The sequence below is a fragment of the Onychostoma macrolepis genome, chromosome 05 (genome assembly GCF_012432095.1).
Source record: "Onychostoma macrolepis isolate SWU-2019 chromosome 05, ASM1243209v1, whole genome shotgun sequence".
Classification (NCBI taxonomy): domain Eukaryota; kingdom Metazoa; phylum Chordata; class Actinopteri; order Cypriniformes; family Cyprinidae; genus Onychostoma; species Onychostoma macrolepis.
Window position 1 is genome coordinate 19,413,683 of NC_081159.1, and position 22,753 is coordinate 19,436,435.

Genomic DNA, 22,753 nt, shown 5'->3' on the forward strand with positions numbered 1-22,753 from the left:
TAAAGAAAGAATGACATGAAAAAAAGACATAAAGCCTCAACTCTCTCAAGATAAGCTTAGGTGATCAGAAAGCAGATGTTTTCACAATCTTGTATGTCTTGGCAAGTCATTAAAAGTCCAAGATGCCTCAAAGGGCTGGCATACTGAAAACTAATTCTGAGGTACAGATGAGCGTCAAAATATATATTGTTTTTTGAATATTGAGACGGCACCGTCTACCATTTAGTCTTACATTTTCAGCTCATTATATTGCTGTATTTTGGGTTTGAGACTTGCCACAGCAGCCCTTTATACTGTATCTCAGGTCTCAACAACCTGTCCATTGTTCCAGCTGCGGCTCACAGCACGCTTGCCCTCTCCCCCGTGGACCATGTGAGCACAGGAAACATAAAGCTCTTCCTCAGGGACCTGATAGCTTCTGTTCGAGGCCAAAAACAAATCCAAAGTATTTTACAAGGGACCATCAATGTCTTTATTTAGATTTAATGGTTAGACGAATGCGGTTTTAAAGGCACTTTTGTTTTTAGTTTCAAGAAATGGATGAAAATTAGAATCTAGAGTTTGAAACAAACTGTGCTACATCTGGTGGCTTGAAGTTCTCCAGTGCACAGGCAGGGGGAAAAAAACTCGGCTCTCCCCCAAACAGCCTTAACGAGAACAGTGTGTCTGGAAATGGCCCAGTCTGCCTTTCTGGGACAGAGTAGAAGTAGGAGGAGGAGGAGGAGGAGGAGGAGGAGGAGAATAGGAGTTTCTTCCCCCCTCACCAATCCAACTGTTCTTCATCACGCAGTCTGTTACAACAGACATCCAGCTTGAGAGGAGGAAACAGCAGACGCTTTCTTCTCCATGTTAGGACCTCTTCAGTAGGCATGTTTTAGAACATCAGCACTTGAAAGTAAGTAAGAACTCTTTCGTTTCAACATTACTTTTGTCTGTTTTCTATTTTAGTAATATCGTTCCTGTCCATGTAATGATAGACAGATGACTTACCTTACAGGAATGCACAGCTTTAAAAAGTTCATGTCCAGATGTGGCTACCTAAGTTGAAAACTGTTCTCTAACAGTTCAAAAGATTCAACAAAGATAGTTCTAGAATGGATTCTCACAGTTGATTTTGGCAAGATGACCCTTTAATTTTTTTTTTTTTTTAAAGCAATAGAGAATTACACAAAAGTAAGTTCATGAGCATAAGGACAGAACTTCATGATGTTTGGAATTTTTTTTGAAGCCAGCATAAAAACAGAGACTAATATCAATGCTGCATGTGTGTATGTATGTATGTATGCATGTATGTATGTATGTATGTGTGTGTGTGTGTGTGTGTGTGTTTGAGAGTGAGGCGCCACATGAGCTTGATACTATTTCCATTGTGCTCCAAATGCCCAGTGATGATTATGGTTGTCAGCTTGAGCACAGATGGCACAGAGTGGAGAGACCCCAGATGAAATATCTTTGCTTAAAGAAACAAACCATCATAATTTATGTTGGTTCACCAGCTGTCTTTTGAAAAACTATACTACATTTATCTGAACTTTTTTTTTTGGTTACACTTTACAGTAATATTCAGTTTGCTTGTTTGTTTATATATATTTAAAGTTACATTTATTTTAAAAAATTTAACATCAATCAGTATACATCATTATGAATAAAAATAAATAAGCACTTGACTAGTACAATTACTTAGATTAAGGCTGTAAAAATGTTTTTTTTTTTTTTTTTTACTGTATGGTAATGGTAATGAACTGAACCTTATTGTAAAGTGTTTCCATTTTTTCCTTCAAAAGTAATTTTATATTAAATGTAAGAAATGGCTATACAAAAACTGGAAGTTATTGAGTCGAGTGTGTTTATTCATCTAATTTTGACGCTACAGAAAGTGAAACTTTAATGCTCATGTAACCTCAAAGAATGAGTGCACATGCAGGGACTGATGTTCAGCTGCAGTTGCTCAGAACATAATGCATCTGGCTCAGAATCCAACGAGGTTTCCATGTGGCCCTTTGAATTTTGATTGCACCACAGGAAAGACATAAGACAACTGCTGTGAATTAATGTCATGAAGTAAGAACATACCAAAGTCTCAGACTGGGTCCGAGTCAATAACATTTCAGCTAACAAAAATACATTCTAAATGCTCTCTGAATGTTCAAAACACCAATTTTTAAATGTTTAAAAATATTTTCTTGATTATGCAGACTCGAAATGTTATTGGAAAGTTTATTATTTTATTCCAGATAACTTTGAACAAACATTCTATTAGTGTTACTGGAAGAACATCCGTTCATAACTTCAAGAACCTTGCCAAAACATTAGCCAAAGTTCAGAGAAAATTCCCAGTTAGCTTAACTGTTTAAAACATGTAAAGTCAAGCAATTAAAATGTCTTTTTAACCACCTCAGGTATTCAGTCACAGGATGGACCACTCAGCTCTCCACTGCCTCATCGGCCTGTCCGTCATTCTGCTAAACAGGCTGCCCACTTATGCCACCCCAGTCATTTTAAATGACTCTTTGGAGGGCAGTGGGCAGTGGGACTCTGGGAGCACAGACCTGACCCCCACACCCACCATTTCCTCCTCATTCAATGAATCGGTGAAGTCCACCTCCATAGATGGAGAAAAACACAGCAAATCATTCTTGGATCAGCTGGTGGACTTCTTACAAAAGAACCACCTTCCCATAATCGTCATTACCATATTACTTTTTCTTATCATCACCATCCTCTGCTCGGCTGCCTTCTTGAGTCGCCGACGTAAAGTCAGCACCTACTATCCTTGTGCTTTCCCTTCCAAGATGTACGTGGACGAGCGAGACAAGACCGGAGGAGCACGCTTCTTCAGCGAAGTCCCAGAGAATGCCAACACCAGCTCCAGTGAGGAGCCAGTGAATTCAGCCAGGCAGCTCCAAGAGGACATCATGCTGGCTACCAAGAACCTCCGAACACCAGTCAAGACCCCATGGAAGGAGAAGAATGAAGTGGAGGAAGACCAAAAACATGCAGAAGACGAGGGAAGTGCTCAGTGCGATAAGAGTCAAGAGGAGAGCTGTGACTCACTAGAGAACAAGACCACAAATCAGTCTGCTGTTGAGGATACTGTGGAAAAGAGCTGCCCCAGCAGGTCCCAGGACAGTATCCCTGCTTGTGACATGGAAAAGACTGACCTCACGGACTCCGGGCCCCCTGAAGAGAGCAAACATTCATCTGGGCCAGAGAATTCAGAGATCAAGAGGACACGAACAAACAGGATGTTGCTACTTCAGGCTCACCATTTATCAGTGAAGAGAAAACAGCATTTTAGCTTGGACATTTTTAAAGCCTTAAAGGAAACACTAAGAAGCAAATACAGACCGAAGTGTATTTCTTGCACACGCTGTAAAACTAAAAAACGTAGTATGAAGCTTCATTGAGATTGTTCATGAAAAATATATGGCTTTAATATTGTTTGTAACTCTTTGATTTTCCAAATATAAATGTAATAATCTGTTTTAAATGATATGAACGGATGCCTATTGGGCAAGACATAAAAACTGCTTTTTAAATGTTGGTTGTCATGAATCTCTTATTTTGACATGAGGACTCTTTAACCCTAAATCAGAAATGATCTTTATTCTTGTGTGCTTTACTCTCGGTTATTAGCAAATACATCCATATAGACTGGAAAGGTTAGGATTAGGGAAGTAGATTCCGTTAATGGCTCGCAACGCACTATAAACACACGCATCCAAAAAAATAAAACAAGTACACTTACTACTCCAATTAAGGAGACAAGTCGAAGTGTAGAAAAGCTTTGCTGTGAGTCAGCTTACTGTTTACACATTCTGGCTCAAAGTATTTCCTTTCAAGGTCAAGAAGTATTCAGCCACAGCAAGTCCTATGCCACCTTTCAAACGGTTTAGTCTAAGATTAGTTAGTCTCAACACACACTTTATGAAGAACACAATATTCTTAATAAACTTACTACAAGATTTGACCACATTTCAAACGTTCAAGACAATCTGCCATCTAGAATTTCAAAAAAAAAAAAAAAAAAGTCAACAAATGCTGGTCAGTGTTATAGTTTGCTTCAGATCTATTGGCACGTCACATAGCATAACAGTTAATGAAACAAACCTCAAATTGAGAATGAAAACCACATACTAGCCATGCAAAATCAGTTAATCACTGTAAATTAGCATCATGTTTCTAGATTCCAAGGGTGTGCAATATTAATTCCAATGCCCACATGATTGAGGTTTACAGAAGCTTTATTTAAAGTACTGGTGTTTGAAAGGCCATCAAATGAAAGCCCAGCAGCACAAGTCACCATCATAATCACATCTTCATTCTTTCAAACAACAATAATAGAATAAGATAAATTGTGTGCGTTTTCAGCAAGTAAGTGAAGCCACTGACACTCTTTTTCATTAAATCAACACATCTAAACAAATATGGCTTAGACTGTAACAGTGTTGATCAGTACTTTTACATTGTGCGTTTAAAAGACTGGCTACAGTGCAAGACTTGGAGAGCTTTGGTCTTAACTCAAAGGGAGGTTAAAGAGCATTGATTCTCAACTGGTTTTGTTGTTTCAAGACCCAGATTTTACATTGGATATCAAATGGAGATCCAACCTCAAACGCTGAGATTTATTACAATTACCATTAACTGTGCAGATTCAACAGCATGCAAAATCAATAACATTGCACAGTGGACGAAAATAAATGCATTATACCCTTCCGAGATAATAAGCCTTATTTTAACTTTGCATGTTTATATGGTTAGTTAGATTTTAATACTGGAATTTCCCTGCTCCCACGACCCAATCAGAATAGACCTGTAACACCTTTTGGTCTTGAAGCAACAGTTGAGAACCACTGATTTAGAGGATCAAGTGCGCCTCCTAGTTGCGGACCATGGTGGTCTTCTCACCAGGTTCAACTTCCTGTTTCAGACGGTAGTCTGCCAAAGCTGCTTTAATGGCATCCTCAGCCAGCACTACAAAGTACAGAGAGCAAGGTCAGTTACAGAACAGGAACATCATAAATCCAGGAACATATGTAAAATTTATACATGCATATATATATATATAAATAAATGATGCAAGTAAATATTACACAAACAGCGATAAATCAAATTAAAAGGAAGACTTACTTGAGCAGTGCAGTTTGACTGGTGGAAGGCTAAGCTCCTTAGCAATCTCAGTGTTTCTTATCTTGAGGGCTTCATCAATCTGTACATTGATTGAGAATTTTTAGGTTTAATGGTTTTATTAGGACAAAATCACTAAGTTACAATCAAACTTTGTCACAAATAATGCAGATTAAAAAAAGGGGAGGACAAACATTTGGACCAAAGCAATATAACCAGAAAATGTTTTTGCTTACAGATTTGCCCTTTACCCACTCAGTGGCTAAAGAACTGGAAGCAATAGCAGAGCCACAGCCAAAGGTTTTGAACTTGGCATCCACAATCTTCCCAGCCTCATCCACCTCGATCTAAGTGGGAAAAACAAACATACACTTCAGTCCATCAAATATATGACTACCATGTCAAGGGTGGTGATAGCTTCCATCATCAGCATTGTGACTCAAATGTGTCTATAATGAATATACTATAACAAAACAAAAACTCTACATTTATCATTTGTGATGCAGCATAGATATCAAATGACTGTTTAATTTTGTCAGAGAAAGTTCATATGAAAAAATGCAGAACAGCTATGAAAAAAAATGGCTTAAACAAAAGTAGTCTTGTGACCATTATTTTGTTAGGGTAACAATTGGTGATTCGTTGATTTTAATTAAATTACTTTAGTATAAATGATATATTGTTCGTAGGTTATTGTATTTTTGGGTCCATAGTTTAATACTAACCAGGGACAAGTGCTACAAATATTATATTCTGTACTGTCCCTGTGAAATAAATAATAAATAGAACAATCTAAAATATGCAGACTCATCCTGTGTAAGCACTCAATCCAATCTGAGACTTCAGACATCGTACAGAGAAGTAATCCACTTAAATTTTACACTATTTTATTTGTTTAAGGGCACAAGAAATGTTTATTTTGTTTCCCTTTTTATAGCCTATGCATTATTTTTTATGCAACACTCTTGTCATCAAATACCTGTGCTAAAAAAAAATGACAGTTAATAAGCCTACAGTAGTGAACATACTGTACCCATTCTGAAAAAAATGACAGTTAATAAGCCTACAGTAGTGAACATACTGTACCCATTCTTAAAAAAATGACTACTTGGGAAGAACAGTAGCTAAAGCAGTCATTAAACCTATTGTTATGCAAGACATGATTACCTGCAGTTTCATCACATCTCCACAAGCAGGGGCACCAACCAAACCTGTGCCCACATTCTTGGCATTTTTATCCAAAGACCCCACATTTCTTGGGTTCTCATAGTGGTCCACAACCTTAACAAATAAAAATAACGTTTAAGGGGAGGGGCCAGTTGAGTTATTTGGCTCACAAAGTCAGAATCATGTGCCAGTTCATTTTATTGTTATAAAAGACAAATAAACAACCATGCCGGGCTCCAATCGCCCACATTTTGACCTATTTAAATATCTATTCATCTTGCCATAATACAAATTACTAAAAATTATGACTTTACATTTCAAAATACTGTCTTTAAGATAAATCATGGATTCATAAAAAGAAACAAATTAATTCTTGAGCTTGTACTAAATGTGATCTCAAACGATATAAACTGACTTAAAGGATTAAAACTGAATGCGAATTAAAAAATGCGAAACTTGCTATGTCACATGTTAGTGGTATTAGTACAGTGTCAATAACTCATCATGTATCACGAGATGTCAATCATATAGGAAACCACCTCAAATACATAAAAAGGTCAAAGCGAAAAACTTTTTAGTAAACTGCATGTGTCGTGCTAGCTTACCTTTTTGTGATACCCACATTGCGTCCTCAATTGAGGAGCTGAAAGTGTTTTGAGAATTGTCGGAGACGCGCATTTCTTCGCAAGTGAAGCCGCCATGATATCTGAAATGACGCACTTGAAAACTCAAATAGCGGATTTATACTCCGTTTAGTCTCGTAGATTTCATCTACCATCGCGAGATGTGAGACAAATTTTGAAGTGCCGAAGTGAAGAGCAAATTTTATGTACAAATTAGTTGTATACCTTTATTATTTATCTACGCTTTATATTTGTTGTTATTATATCCTTTATTGTTCTTTTTTAAGTTGAACAGTTTGTAATTTTTTCATTTAAAAAGCTTTCAAGCTACAAGATTTGCCGCTTATATTCTGAATAAAAATGACATCGACCATATAAGGATTTTAATAAATAGAAACAGATCTTGTTTTTTATAACAGCAGATTGTTGTTTTTGTTTCACTTCTATCCTATGCCTTTTCTGACTGTTGAAACTTTGCAGCTTCCCTTGTGCATATTAAATAATGCCATATAAATGCCTATTGATTGTTATTATTTATAGTAGTACTTGTAATAGAAGTGGTCTCTATGCCAAATGACATCATTGCAGCGCCTGTGATTGACAGCGCTGTCAGCCAATCGTTGAAAAGGGAGGCGGCGAGGATTTTTCAAACCTCAGGAAATGGGAAAGGCAAAGCAACTTCCATAAAAAAAAAAAAAAACTACCGGTAATCCGAGAGCCGTCTAGCTTCCCAGCTGACACTCTGCCACCTGTATCTTCTTCCAGCACCAAACAGCACACAACTTCTTATTCCCTTTGAATGTCTTTTTGTTTGAGCTCTCAGATTCAGTTGGAAGTGTGGATATGGTTTCTAGTGTCTCTCAATCAGGCGCCGCGTGAGCCAGAGCCGTAAACTCGAGAGAAGATTCGGTTAACGTTAGTCCGAGCATCACTGTTTGCGTTTATCGGACATTATTTCACTATGTCGGGTGTGACGCTTCAGGTAAGAAATAAATACGACATTTTAACACTGCCTTACTGATGTAGTTAGTAATGGGAAACGCGGAAAAGTGCTGTTTGGAGATGAAATAAGTCATAAAATAAAGCGGTCAGATCGTTAACGTTCAAACGCCCATGTTTACGTCTCACTGTGGGTGAGTCCTGTGTGGCTCAAAGTTTTGCATTCAGTTTGAAGCGAATCAATCACAAGACACCCAAAAGCAATTTTCTTTAGTAATAGCGAAACTATTCTGAAATAAAAAATGTGAAATATAGAACACAATTAGACAAATGCGGTGTTTTATCGCATTACACCTGCCTCCTTATGTTATGTTGTTTATATGGGAGTTTTCGAGCTTAATTCAAACAATTAAATATCACTAAACATTTTCAGGTTGAACGGGTTTGACAGGACTTCAGCTTCCTCTTCTGTCCCTCACCAGAGGCTTAAATGTAACTGAAGTTATGTGTATGAAAAAACAAAACAAAAAAACGAGTGACTTTTAAGTCTTTTGTGATTTAAAGTAGTTGGAAGAGTCATGTTATGACAGCGGTTAATGATAGTCTGTTTTCGAAATGTGGTCTGCCTGTTTTTCCTGCTTTACTGCTGTTAGGTCCCGATGAATGCATTCGTCCAGCACTATTTGACAACTCGTTAAATACTGATAATATTAATCTGAATGATGGGAACTACATCATTTATGTATATGTAAATTGATTATATTAATTTTAGTTTCAGAGCTTTTCTTAATGGTGTCTTAAGAAGAAGTCAGATTGTGTGAAACAGTGCCCTCTGTGTAGCAAATTATGAATGGCTTGTTCAGAAAAAAGCCATTAATAAATGTAGGGTTTTACTTCCTTTCATTTAGCTTTTTCCAACGCCTGAAATATGAAAATTTGCAAGCGGCTGCAAGTGTTTAAAGCCTCATCTCCGAGATATGTACAAATGCGTTTATGATGTAACTGCTCCAGTTGCTTGCTATACACATTCAGCTCATATCAGTGACCCTTTTTTTCACCCTGCTCATTGCAAGTCCACCTTATCAATATCAGTGGTCACACTTAATGGATTAGTTGCTTAGTATAATGAAATTACTTTAAAGGATAGTTCACCCAAAAATGGAAATTCTGTCATCATTTATTTGCATTCAAGTTGTTCCAAACCTGTATGAATTTCTTTCTTCTCTTGAACATGACATTCAACAGAAGAAAGAAATTCATACAGGTTCCTTACCTTACTTGAACCGCAGATGTCTATGTTTTGTCAAAAATGCTGCTGTAAGCGAACAAAAACTTGAAGCATGTTGATTTTTTACTTTTTCGATGTTGCTTGAAAACAACAGAGCAGCTGTCTGCGGGGTCTGGCTGAAGGTGACCTCATGGACCCTGAGTTCCAGCAGCGTGTAGAGGATGCGATCGCCCTTCTCCGGCAGGAGATCCAGCGGGAACTGAAGATCAAAGAGGCGGCTGAGCGGCTGCGACGGGCGGTGACCAACCGCAAGAATGCTGCTGATGTGGACGGTCAGCTTAGAGCCTCCAGCCGAAAGCTGGAGCAGCTCCACTGGGAGCTGCAGGAGCTGAATGCACGTGCTATGGCCACACAGAAAGATACTATTACAGGTGAGAGTAGGAAGGTGTGATCGTTCTTTGACATGATATAATGAGTTTTGATAACTGATATAAAGGAAAGTGTAATTTCATCTTTATTTTTATATTGACTAAAATCACTTTGTTCAAGTTTCAGTCCTATTTTCTTTTATGTAATCTTGTTTTACATTTGGTTCATGGTTCTTATAATTTTAATTATAATTTTTGTTCCAATAATTTAAAAACATATTTAAACATTACATCAATTATGTACTTATACAGGACATGAGTGTGTGTGTGTGTTTTTTTTTTTTTTGTAAATATATACACTAATGTTTAAAAGTTTGTGGTTGGTACAGTATTTTCAATGTTTTTGAAAGTAGTCTCGTATGCTCACCAAGGCTACGTTTATTTGATAAAAAATATACATATACAGTACACCTAACCCTAATTGACCTGCAACTTCTGCAAAGCACATGTGCTTTGCGGTAGCGGCTACACTTGGTGCCCGAGGGGTATAAATCCCATTCAATTTTAATTGTTTGTTGATTAAACACGATGCTGTCAATGAGATGAGATAGCATTCTCTCCCCTGCCATTGTATGCAGATGGCCAAAACAATCAGAAATTTAGAAAAAACATAATATTGTGAAAAATCATTACAGTTTAAAATAACTTTTTCTAAAATGTAATATATTCCTTTTCTAAAATGTAATATATTCCTTGGAAAATCTCTGGAATTTGCAGAAATGTTTGGAAATTTTCCACCTCTTTGCAACCCTGTTCAGTGTTGAGAACAGTTGTGCTGCTTAATATGTTGTAGTGCACAGAAACCGTGATTTATAAATTTTTTTCAGGATTCTTTGATATATAAAAAGTTCAAAAGGACTGCATTTATTTGAAATAAAATGTCTTTTGTAAAATTTTAAATGTATTTAAATTCACGTTTGATCTAGTGTGTTCTTCTTACTTAACAAAAGTATTATTATTATTTCTTTCAAAAACAAAAAAGTCTGACCCCAAACTTTTGAATAGTAGTGTAGACAGAGATTCTTTAAACTGAGCCCTCTAGTCTGTAAACAATTTTCAAAAATCTCAGAAATGGCTGAAAGAATCGCTTCACGTTTCTTTATAAATTTTCTTTATAATTGTTTTCTCAGATGATACCACCTCTCCAGATCCGTGCCACTGGGAAGAGATCACATCACCCTTGGGCAGCCGTGTCCGTACTTTGAAAAAACAACTTACCATGGAGCTCAAAGTGAAACAAGGAGCCGAGAACATCATTCAGACTTACGCTAACAGTTCTGTCAAGGTGAGGAAAGCCCCCCTCCTTTTTTTCCCTGTGCATCTTGAAGATGATTAACTCGTCCTCCACCACTCTGTGTGTATTTAAATCGGTTTGGGTCGCTGCCAAAAGGCTATGAAATGTGATAACACACACAAAGGAGGTCCCTTCCCCCTCTCCCCTTCTGCCCCTCCATCCTTTATAACCCTTTTAGAGCGATGGTCCCATGACCTCTAGCTAGCCGTGAGTGTATTGGAGCCTGTGTCAGACAGGGCTGCGATAATGCTGCAGCGTCTGCCTGAGAACACTGTGTGCTGGCAGCTCTGTGATTTATGTCTGTACTGTAGTCAGACAGCTTGAGTACCGAGCCTTGATCTCACACACACACACACACACACACACACACACACTCAGGCACTCACAGACATGCTCTAAAACATCATCCCTTTGAGTCTGTAGAGGAAGAGCTTGCTGGTACTGATTCGGTTTCTCCTGTCTTGGGCCTGGCGACAGCAGCAGCCCATGTGACTTCGCTCCAACCAATGCCGAAGCATTCGGATTTGGGCCAGCCAGGCAGGGCACGGCAGCAGCAGCAGTTAGAGGTGGCTGACTCCTTTGGAAGGAGATCTGTAAACGGCGAGAGAGAAAGAGGCAAAAAGAACAAATGTGAAAAGGGGAGGGGAGTAGTGAGCGAGCGAGCGAGCAAGCGTTTGGGACGCAAGGACAGTAGAACAATAAGAAGAAAGAATGGGGTGGCTTCTCGGATGCTGGTCTCAGTGTCTGCTATACGACATAAACTGACATGAACAGTTTTGAGGACGGCGAGATAAATACAGGAGGGAACATCTGATGGGGGTCAAGGAAGAGCAAGGGGATGTCATACAGCCATCTGAAAGTTCACAAATCATGACAGATGACCTCTTGAGCTGCATTGAGAGGGGGAGAGCACTATGGACGGTATGGTTTCCCTTTTCCTTTACTTCCTGAATGGGTCTTTTATGCAGGTTTCAGAAAAGGTCACGTTTCTTGTTGCAGCGTTGTTTACATTGGGTCTCCACGGGACACTGCAATCATTTTAGTATGTGTCTTTCATTTGCAAAATGTAGTTGCTGTGTTTTGGGATATATAGCTCTCACAGCTCATAAAGCTCTGAAGAGAAAATTGCACAGTCAGTGTTTGATGTTTGAGTATGTTGAGTATGGGTGTGGTGTACACCTGACTGCTTCTCATAATGAGGAAGAGAAGAGTTTAATGAAGACCGCTGCACTTTTGACCTGTTGGTCTTTGTGGGAATTTCTCATATTGGCTCAGCTCAGCTTAAAGCTGTAGTGTATGATTTTCTGGGCTAATAATGTCACAAAATGAAACGGCAAAAATGACTCTCCAATTTCTCAAACACTCACTTTTTGTTTGTTTATCAGGCTGGTTGGGATGTTCAAATGAACAGTTTTGATAGCACTGCAGTGTTTACCTTTTCTGGGACATATGAATGTCTTATGCTGTAGTAGTGTCTGTATATTACAGGGTTTCCACGGTCATGGAAAACGCATTCCTTTGTATAGAATTTTAAAGGCGGAAATTTCTTTAGTGAATGTATACTTTACGCTAAATATATTCTGCCTTAAAGTATTTAATTGGCTAGAAATTTACAGATATTTATCAGCTATACTGTGGTTTTTGAAATATTAGTATATTAATGTTTTTCAATAATATTGGTAAGTTAAATTATTGGTTACATTTTATTTTAAGGTCCAATTCTCACTATTAACACACCATTAACTACAACTTTTGCCTCAAACTCCTAATCTGTTGCTTATTAATAATTAGTAAGGTCGTTGTTAAGTTTAGGTATTGGGTAGGATTAGGGATGTAGAATATGGTCATGCAGAATAATAAACAGCCAATATGCTAATAATAGGCATGCTAATAATAAGCTACTAGTAAACAGTTAGAATTGGTCCCTATACTAAGGTGTAACTAGATTATTAATTCTGAGAATTAGTACTTGACAGAAATGGGAAGATTGCCCCAGAAATCTCTATAAAAATATTTTTTTTAAATTATGATAATCAAAAATGCCTAGAAGAGTCATGGGAAAAAATTAGAAATTTTACTGGCGAAAAAACATCACTTTATAAAAATGACAATTCCGGTCCTTCTTTCTAGTCCCTGACTTCTTGTTCTTTCCTCTGACAGTGTCTTCACTGTTTGTTCTAATGCAAATGCAAGATGTTCAGTCTCAGTATCCCTCTATCGCTTCTGTTGTCACTCCCCAGGATCGGAAGATGTTGTCCACAGCCCAGCAGATGCTGCAGGATAGCAAGACGAAAATCGAGTTGCTCCGCATGCAGATTGTCAAAGTCACCCAGGCCAGAGAGGGAGAGCGGGAGACCACACAGCCAGAGGGTAAACAAACAACTCATTTTAATTGTTAAAGAAATCGTGACAATTAAAGATTTTTTTATAACAATCAATTTATCTCTCATAAAACATTGCCACTTATTTAAAGTGATGATGCAGCACTTAAAAACTTCACAAAAATTTTTCAGTCTATTGGGGAGTTTCCCAAAGTTGAAAGTTGAAACGATCAGGTGGTATTCCTAAGATGACATTTAGGAAAAACCTTTCAGTTTTGAATTTAGGTGTGGTTTGTTTTAGTTCCTTTTTATTTGAAGTTACGCTTTGTCATGCAGTAACATTCACCAGATGCATTAGTGGCATGACACAATTTGATACACAATTCCATTTTAATTGATCTTCAGTGTAAGCATAGCAATATTGGGCTCTTGCAGACAGTGTTGCTCTGCTGTGACACTCAATTCCAGTGTTGCATGAAACTGATCCAATTAGATTGCTTTAATATTTTTGTGCTCTTTTTTTTTTCTATGGACAATTGTCAATTTCCTGTTAGATCCAGTGCTAAATATTTATTAAACAATAATAAATACTCTTATAACGGTACTATGGATCTTCTTTTTACTCTCTGAATCATAAAACAGACTGCTGCCTGTATATTTTTTTTATTCTGGAAGCCGCTGGTTTATACACATGTAATTACTAAGTAAAAGACAGATGGGATGGTGTTTTTGTTTTGCTAAATGCGGGTTTTTGTGCAGGTCGCCCATCTGAAACAATTAGTCCACTTGAGCTGCGAGTGGAAGAGCTCAGGCACCATCTGAGGATTGAGGCAGCTGTGGCAGAAGGCGCCAAAAATGTGGTAAAGCAGCTCGGTGTACGCAAAGTGCAGGACCGACGTGCTCTAGCCGAGGTAAGTGCATGTATTGATCTTTGATGTAAAGGCTTTTCAGAAATGAACAGCCATGCATGACTTATTCTGAATGGATTGACTGTCTGGAAACTACAGACTGCTCTACTGTGAAAGAAATGCTCCACCCAAAATGAAAATTGTCATTTTCTCACCCTTGTGTGGTTCCAAACCTGTCTGACTTTTTATTCTGTGAAACCTAAATAGAAATTTTGAAGAAATTTGGGAACCAAACACCATTGGAGTCCATTGGCTTTCATTGTAGGGACAAAAAAAAAAAAGCAAGTACATTAAGTAAATGAGATGTATTTGATAATGTCCTTGCATGGAAATGAGTAACAATGTGACAATGAAACCTTGACGTGTTTTTGTTTTGGATCTGTTTTGATTTACTCATGAGAATGGTTGCTCAGCCATGCTTGTTTGACCTTGAAGCAGCACACCCAGCACATGCTTTGTCACCAAGACAAGACCGAGTCCACTGCGAGTGATAAAGTGAGAAAACTGTGCTCTAATGCTGCTCAAAGATAATCTAGTGCTGAAATGACCTCAATAATCCTTTATTCGATTTACACTTGGCATTTAAAAGACCAGAAGCAATAGGGGCTTCAGTATCTCTTATAGATCATTTTGATTGTTTTAAACACATCAAGCTTTTAACTTGTATTAGAATGGGTCAAGATCCTTCCCTGACCAGTCATGGCATCAGCATGCCAATTTCAGAGTTTAATTCAGACTACATTTGTATTTTCACGTCTCAGAAATAATAAACATAATATATACTGTCAGTGGCTTTGTTTTACACTACTGTCATTCAGATATGTATGATTCGGATATGTATTTGCTGAGCCTCTTTTATATTTTTGAGTATGTTTTTCTGTGTCCAGGCTCAGGCCCGTTTGCAGGAGTCTTCTCAGAAACTGGATTTATTACGTTTGTCTCTGGAGCAGCGGCTTGGAGAGCTTCCACACGACCATCCCAAACGAGCTGCTATTAAAGAGGAGCTTACAGTGGGGTCCTCGCCTGTCATTGGGCTGCAGAGAGATCGGCTGCGCTCTTCTTCTTCAGCATCCTCTTCGCTCTTCAAGCCAGCCAGCCTGACAGGTATTGACAGCTGAAAGTTAGCAGGAAGGTTACGGCGTTAAGATTTCAAGGTGTCAATTTTACTCCTCGTCACCTCAGTTAAATATAGTTCTGATGCCACATTTTGTAAATTAGTGTTAGTCTTTACTTCCTGGAGAGGCCGAAGACCCTGTTAAAGGGCTGTTGAAAAACTGCAAAAGCATATTAACAAACTTCATCACAGTGTGGTACAGCAGCTGCTTTGTCTCTGACCTCAAGGCCCTTCAGCAGGTGATGAAAACACATCACTGGTGTGCCGTTACCCTCCATATTTGCATTGGTGATTGGTATCATTATGCAAAGTGCAAGTATAGAGGAAATTCAAGTTGAATCTAATCAGCTTTATGCATGTGTAATGTGTAAATTGGTCTTGTTAATCTGTTGTATTGTGTATAACTTGAGTGTGTGTGTTTTCAGGGCGACTGGATGTCAGGCTGATGGGTTGTCAGGACCTGCTGGAGTCGGTTCCAGGCCGCTGTCGGGTAAGCAACATGTCCTCCACCCCTGGAAGTCCCTCTGAGTCCAAATCACTGAGGATGAGAACCGGCCTCTCTACGCGCAGCACCAACGGCAAGACCACCAAGACTGATGAGCTCTCATGTAAGTCTCACAGGGAAAGAAATGTGAAATATAATGGATTTCACAATAGTCTGTGGACAGTGACAGAAGAAAACCTGTATCTGTACTTTCCTACCATGTCCAAATAAATTCATTTAAAATAGATTAAATAAATAGACTGGATGGACTTTAAGCGAAGATTCTTTTACTTGATCCTTAGAAATCAAACAGCTTAATTCTTATGTGACAGTAATTTTAAAATATTTTTAATTCTGTATGTATGTTTTTTCCTCCATGTGTGTTTTCTCTCAGTGGAGATCAGCGCTGTATTGAAGGTGGATAACAAGATAGTTGGTCGCACTCATTGGCGGCCGCTGAGTAAGGAGGCCTGGAATCAGAGCTTTAGCATCGAACTCGAGCGGGTCAGTGCCAACAAATTCTACTGCATATTTCATAGACATATCTACTGAATAAATGAGTTTTGAATTCAGATCAGGAGCTCACTCTGAATGCACGCCATAATCTCAGACTCCTTGTCTGAGTGCTTTTACAGCATGCCATTTATAACTGTCAGTTATCACAGGCAACACTTTCAACATCTGTTTTACAGAAAGTTCCTGTGAAGGCCATTGGCTAAAGGCTTTTCCTCACCTTCATTAACACAGCTTTACTCCCAGAGTGCAATCAGCCGCCTCCAGAGTAATCCAAAATAATCCCTCAACATAACTGTAATCTTTTGCACACCCCTTGGACATAGACACTCAGCCTGAATGCTGGCCAAGTCAGCCCGCATCTCTCTCCAAGCTGATTCAGCTGTACCGGTGGAGAATGAGATCTTATTTCATTATTTCTAGATTACTGAAGCAGTTTTCCTCCCAAAGGCTGTGCATCACATTTGTATGATAAATGGCGAAGCATTTTGCTGTATCTGTCTTGGAGGTTTTGATTATCTTTGACACCAAGTTATGCTTTCTGACTTCTGTGTGCACATGATGTATCTCATCAAGAAATTGTTTTAACAGGAAATCTTTCCACGATAACTGTAATAATATTTCACAATGAAATAAATGCAGCCTTGGTGATCATAAGAAACTTCTTTAAAAGAAAATGACCAACCCCAGACTTTTAAATACCGATGTAAGGGCCATTATGGGGTGTAAAGGGGCAAGAATTGCAACTACAGTTGATATCTGAGTGTGTTTGTTTTTTTCCTGCCCCTCACATTACCTTTGACCCCTGTAGTCTCGGGAGCTGGAGATTGCAGTCTACTGGCGAGACTGGAGGTCCCTGTGTGCTGTGAAGTTCCTGCGTTTAGAAGATTTCCTAGACAACCAGCGGCATGGCATGTGTCTTTATCTAGAGCCACAGGGCACACTGTTCACAGAGGTGAGAGAACCTCTCATCAACTTCATCCTAGTGCCAAATCATGTTACAGCACAGAGCCGTGTGTGGTTACAGTTTACAACTGCTATGTGTTTCATTTAGGATGTTCTGCAGAGGTTGATGCTTTAATAGTGAGCTAATATTGTTTGTTTTCAGGTGAGATTCAACAATCCCGTCATTGAGCGACATCCTAAACTACAACGACAGAAACGGATTTTCCCAAAAGAGAAAGGTGCGCTTGACTTCACATTTTCTCTGTTGACCTCATAAAGTGTCTGTTACTCATAAGCAATTGCCGTAATCTCTCTCATATTCACTTGATTGCTTTCAAAACTCAAGTGTGACATTATGCTGTGCTGTCAAGTTCATTGTGTACGTAAGATGTTTTAGACAAATGTGTCATGTTATTTGAATGATTTTAAAGGGGTCATGAACTGCCTCTGTTTTTTTTTTTTAATTTTGTACTGTTCTCTGAGGTCTGCTTATAATATTATAAGGATTTTTACATCAGAAAACACAATTTAGAAGTAATAGGCTATTTTCTGTCCTGTTTTTGACCCCCTCATCAGAACGCTCTGTTTGAATAGGCGTGGCGGATCATAGACTGAGAAGTAAACGCCCACTGCTTTGATTGGCTAACACTTGTGTATGTTTGACAGCCTACCTCCTTCACAGATGGACGCTGCTGTGATTTTAGGTTAAAACCGCATAAATACTCAGATCAAACGATCTGCTTAACATACGAGGCAACAGTGACCATGTAATAACAACAGTTGTGTGTTGCGACATTACTGTCGGAGCCAATATACTCGGCACAGCATCCTCTTTTAGTTTTAATCGTTCTGAAAATCCTGCGTCGAATTGTGCCCTGTTTGTAAACGAATCTGTAGTAAAATGATGTGAACAAAGGACCAAATTCTTACTGACGCCATCTGGAACTTCATTCACTCTTTCCTAATTTTGGGATCAGAAGGAAGGCAATACAAAGACTGTTTTTTCCACAGCTTGGCACTGCACAGCATCTTGTTGTCTTTGGAGCCATCTTTATCGTTTGGTTTCTGTGTAGACCTGCGTGTTCGCCTCTCTCATAAAGACTGCATGTGTGAATTGGTGGGCAGGACTAAACAGGCAGTGATGTTGAAGCAGGTGTTGATTTTTTTTTTTTTTTGTGGAGGCGGTGTTTAGCCACATTATTACATCATAAAGTGGCACATTCCTCAAGCTGTTGTTTTGGCATACTGGCTTCAATATGCACTGTTTTTAGACTAACAAGAAAGTTTTGAGTTCTGAAACTTACAGGATGTTTTTATAGCACAGTGACCTCTTATATGTCAAAAGATCAAGGATTTTCGTTTCACAGTTCATGATGTTTCTCTCAGGGAAAAATTTCCTGCGGGCAGCACAGATGAATATGAACTTTGCCACTTGGGGGCGTCTAATGATGAGCGTGCTGCCCCCCTGCAACAGCACCGTCACCGCCTTGAGCCCTCCTCTGCCCGGCTCTGAGACCATGTCCCCTCCATCTGTGTCCACGCCCCCTTCCTCTGGGTGAGACATACGCAGGTGTCCCTGGGGTTTGGTTGAGGAAAATATATCCATGGATCTGTATAAAAAGTGATTCTCTCTCTGTGTTGTGGCTGTTTATCACAGAGATTCAGCAGTCGTTAAACTGAATTTCAGTGAGGAGCGTCCTGCCAAGCCCCCCCGCCTCCACTTGGCACAGAACCCCACCACTGACGCATCACTTTCTGGGGTACGTCTTGTAGACAAACACTTGCTTTTAAATTTGTAGTTCTGTATTGCCCTGGTCAAGTTAGAGTTGTAATTATGTGTTTTGGGACACTTTTCTCAGACTCCTGCCAGAATGAATTCCTCTGAGGATAACCAAGTTCTCAAAGGCAGGCCTGTGTCCCAGCCTACACATCAGTAAGTCGTTGTTATTTATTAGTGCTATTATTATTATTGCTCAAATCTAAATCTGAATCATCCCTAACCTTAGGTCTTAAATTTCAACCTGTAACACGTCCCACATCTTATCATAGTGAAATGAATCTGGGATTCTCTTCCCTGTAACTGCTCTTTTTCACAGTCTCACTGTATGCTGTATATATCCTGTTTCACAGGAGGAAAGAGGGGATGCAGATGGAGGACTTCAATTGCATTTCTGTTTTAGGAAGAGGGCACTTTGGAAAGGTAAAACTGCAGCTGTCCTTCTGTGCTGTAATCAGATAACTCTGGATGGTGCCGTTGGCTCGATGTCATTGTCAACTCTCATTAAAGGTCCTGCTGGCTGAATTCAGGAGGACCGGGAAACTATATGCCATCAAAGCCCTGAAGAAAGGGGATGTTGTGACCCGGGATGAAGTGGACAGGTGATGTTCTATATCTCTGTATCAGAAATGTCTTGTGCACCATGAATGAGTTATGGATAATTTGTTGTCTGTGGATATTTATTGTGCAATGCACTAACATTGTTAAATGGGTCTGTATGAAAAAAATAAAGTGTGTGTGTGTGTGTGTGTGTATATATACTGTATATATATATATATATATATATAATGTATGTGTGTGTGTACTGTATTTGGCTTGTATAATATTGTGAATTCATTTTATTCTTTTATAGCTTAATGTGTGAAAAGAGAATTTTTGAGACCATCAATGTGTCCCATCATCCTTTCCTGGTGAACCTGTATGGGTGCTTCCAGACCCCTGACCATGTGTGCTTTGTGATGGAATATTCACCTGGAGGAGACCTGATGACCCACATCCACAGCAGCATCTTCTCTGAACGCCAGGCTAGGTACACACACACACACACACACACACAAAAGTCTGTTTAATTACAGAGCATTTACATAAGTGCTACACTTCTTCACATGTTCTCAGACGCACACGCTGAATATTTTTAGCATTGTATATTTTTAGCATTGACACTTTCCTCTGGCTGTGACTGTAAACCAAGGGTTTTTCTGGCAGGTTTTATTCTGCATGTGTATTACTAGGCCTGGAGTTTCTGCACCAAAACCGGATTGTATATAGGTAACTACACTATTATTTCTCATATTACTTAACTAGTATTGAATTCCCTATTAACGCATGTCATTTAATGAATGATTTATCTTTTTTTTCTTCTTTGTAGGGACCTAAAGCTGGACAATCTGTTAATGGATTCTGATGGCTTTGTGAGAATTGCAGATTTTGGACTTTGCAAAGAAGGTACATCCATGGATTTTTTTTTTTTTGTTCATCTCAAATGACAATGTTTGAGCAGAGAGTCAACCAAGTCTTGCTACCAAACAGGTATGGGACATGGCGATCATACGTCAACCTTTTGTGGTACCCCAGAGTTCCTGGCCCCGGAGGTTTTGACAGACAGCACCTATACCCGTGCAGTGGACTGGTGGGGTTTGGGTGTGCTCATATATGAGATGCTAGTGGGAGAGGTCAGTCCGGGTCAATACAGCTTTACTAAATTGTTGCCATATACTATAATAATAAATATTTAAGATTTTTTTTTTTATGAATTCAGCAAGGATGAATTAAACTGAAAGTAAAGACATTTCTAATGTTAAAAAAGATTTGTATTTCAAATAAATGCTGTTCTTATTTATCCAAAAACCCTGAAAAAAGATGCATCTTGAGCACCAAATCAGCATATTAAAATTAATGCTAAAGGGTCATGTGACTGAGTAATGACTGCTGAAAATTCAGCTTTGCCATCACAGAAATAACTAAAATTTTAAAATAGAAATCAATTCATATAAATTGTAAAAACATTTCACAATGTTGTTTTTTACTATATTTCTGGTCAAATAAAATGTTTTGGTGAGCATTCTTTTAAAAGCATTAAGAAATCTTATCCTATGAACAATAGTGTAATATATTTTCTTGTGGCTGCCAGTCTCCATTCCCCGGTGATGATGAGGAGGAGGTGTTTGACAGCATAGTGAACGATGAAGTGCGCTACCCCAGGTTTTTGTCCCCCGAGTCAGTCTCTATAGTACAAAAGGTAACAACTTTTCCCTCTTGGGGAAAAACAAATTGAAATCTAGTTGACACTCAGTCTCTGACTCCGTCTCTTTAATGGCAGTTGTTACAGAAGAACCCTGAAAAACGACTGGGAGCAGGAGAGCAAGACGCCAATGAAGTGAAGAGACACAGGTTCTTCCAGGTGAGTCACTAACTGAAGAATTTTTGTCTACCATAGTTTAAATTCTCTTTTTAAAAGCCCCGTTCCTCTCTGCAGGGCATAGACTGGGAAGCCCTGTTGGCCAAAAGAGTCAAACCTCCTTTCCTGCCGTCAATTAAAGCCCCAGCAGACGTCAGTAACTTTGACGAGGAGTTCACGCGCCTGAAGCCTGTCCTGACCCCTCCGCAGACCCCGTTCTTCCTCACCGCCGAGCAGCAGGAGTTCTTTGCAGACTTTGACTTCTCGGCCCTGCACTGACTTCCACTCGATTACCCTCAGAAGGGGTTGTGACATATCAAATCTCTGCTTTCTTTTCTCTCTGTCTTCTTCATCCAATTATTCTCTCTCGTCCTCCCTTGAGTTATGCAGTGGAATCGAGTGAAGCTGGCCTCGTGTCACCCTTTAAAAGCTGCTGTACGCTTTTCGTGAAACTGGCTGCAAATGTGTGCTTAAGCTCCAAAGACAGTCCTGATGGACTTTAAAACCATACGATCACCCTTGACCAGAACTGTGCGGCCGCCACTGTGAGTAAGCTCAGATCTGCTCAGCTTTTAACTGCCCAACCCCGATATTCAAAAATGCATTTATTAATGTACGTTAGTTTTTGGGTTGGGTTATACTGTTGAAAAAAGAAGTCTTCCTGTTACACTAAATTACGATGCCAAAATATACTTGCACTGTTGCTGAACATATAATGATTGTCAGATTGAGAAGGAAGGACGAAATGCTGTGCCGTTTTTAAGGATTTCTGATACAGTGCAGATCTGTCTTAAGCTCTTTAAGTTCCAGACTGTAACTATCCGAGTGTGTTCTCAGTGTTAGATCATGCAAATTCCTCCATGCTTAGTCTATGTGATGTATGTTCATGTTAAACCCTCACATTTTGATCTCTGGTTGTCCCTAATCTGGATTTGATTTAGGATTGGTGCCCCAGATAAATGTTGCTTGATTTTGGACCAGTTCTCAACTTTCCAAACCGAGCTCTTTACTGTACTTGCAGAAGTCTTGTGACCTTCGGCTGCAAGCGGTGGCTTGCTCTGTCCAGCCTTTCTCTTTATAGTCCTCCCCCTGGACAAATCTAAGACTGCTGAATTAGACTGCGCATATTCTACTCGATGTCTTGGCATGATAGTTAGCACATTAACTCACTAAGCTGAAATTGAAACAGTTCAACTGTTTTTGCTCTCTGCATCATCTGACAGAAGCTCATTACGTTGTTCGTTATTTAAGGTGTTTGTCTGTATTTTACTTTTGACTACATCAGGCTACCATTGTATCATTGTAAATGTGGTTTACTACTGATAAGTTACACTGTGAACAAAATGACACTAAAATATTTAAATGAAACTTGTCATTTCTATGAGCCCCATGAAGGATAATTAAATATCTAAGTAAATGTAACTGAACGGGATGAATGTATTTTCAGAAATAAAATACAATGTGACCATGTTGTTCAGTTTATTGAA

At 39.0% G+C, this 22,753-nt stretch overlaps 3 protein-coding genes across 4 annotated transcripts; 2 read left to right on the top strand and 1 right to left on the bottom strand.

The window, feature by feature from the left end:
* Positions 1-688: 688 nt before the first annotated feature.
* On the top strand, positions 689-4,609 carry tmem119b (transmembrane protein 119b). Its single transcript, XM_058776218.1, is given in 3 exon segments — positions 689-895; positions 2,400-3,219; positions 3,222-4,609. Coding segments are annotated over 2 exon segments (882 nt in total). The 5' UTR covers positions 689-895; positions 2,400-2,414; the 3' UTR covers positions 3,299-4,609.
* iscub (iron-sulfur cluster assembly enzyme b) lies at positions 4,227-7,038 on the bottom strand. Its single transcript, XM_058776233.1, has 5 exons — positions 6,900-7,038; positions 6,295-6,408; positions 5,364-5,474; positions 5,131-5,209; positions 4,227-4,974 (listed from the first exon to the last, which is right to left on the bottom strand). The coding sequence occupies exons 1-5, from the start codon at positions 6,993-6,995 to the stop codon at positions 4,880-4,882; spliced, it is 495 nt and encodes a 164-aa protein (XP_058632216.1). The 5' UTR covers positions 6,996-7,038; the 3' UTR covers positions 4,227-4,879.
* A 542-nt stretch (positions 7,039-7,580) lies between these two features.
* On the top strand, positions 7,581-22,734 carry pkn3 (protein kinase N3). 2 transcript variants are annotated; one of them, XM_058776172.1, is made up of 22 exons: positions 7,581-7,899; positions 9,239-9,515; positions 10,643-10,797; positions 13,047-13,176; positions 13,887-14,038; positions 14,923-15,139; positions 15,575-15,757; positions 16,028-16,137; positions 16,958-17,101; positions 17,255-17,330; positions 18,478-18,646; positions 18,749-18,851; positions 18,951-19,024; positions 19,222-19,291; positions 19,379-19,470; positions 19,722-19,898; positions 20,075-20,137; positions 20,238-20,314; positions 20,399-20,541; positions 21,000-21,107; positions 21,189-21,269; positions 21,345-22,734. In XM_058776172.1, the coding sequence occupies exons 1-22, from the start codon at positions 7,879-7,881 to the stop codon at positions 21,543-21,545; spliced, it is 2,823 nt and encodes a 940-aa protein (XP_058632155.1). In that variant the 5' UTR covers positions 7,581-7,878; the 3' UTR covers positions 21,546-22,734. The 2 variants fall into 2 exon arrangements, with proteins under 2 accessions (XP_058632155.1, XP_058632156.1); XM_058776173.1 differs by lacking the exons at positions 7,581-7,899; positions 9,239-9,515; positions 10,643-10,797 and adding an exon at positions 11,330-11,727.
* The last annotated feature ends 19 nt before the right edge of the window (positions 22,735-22,753 follow it).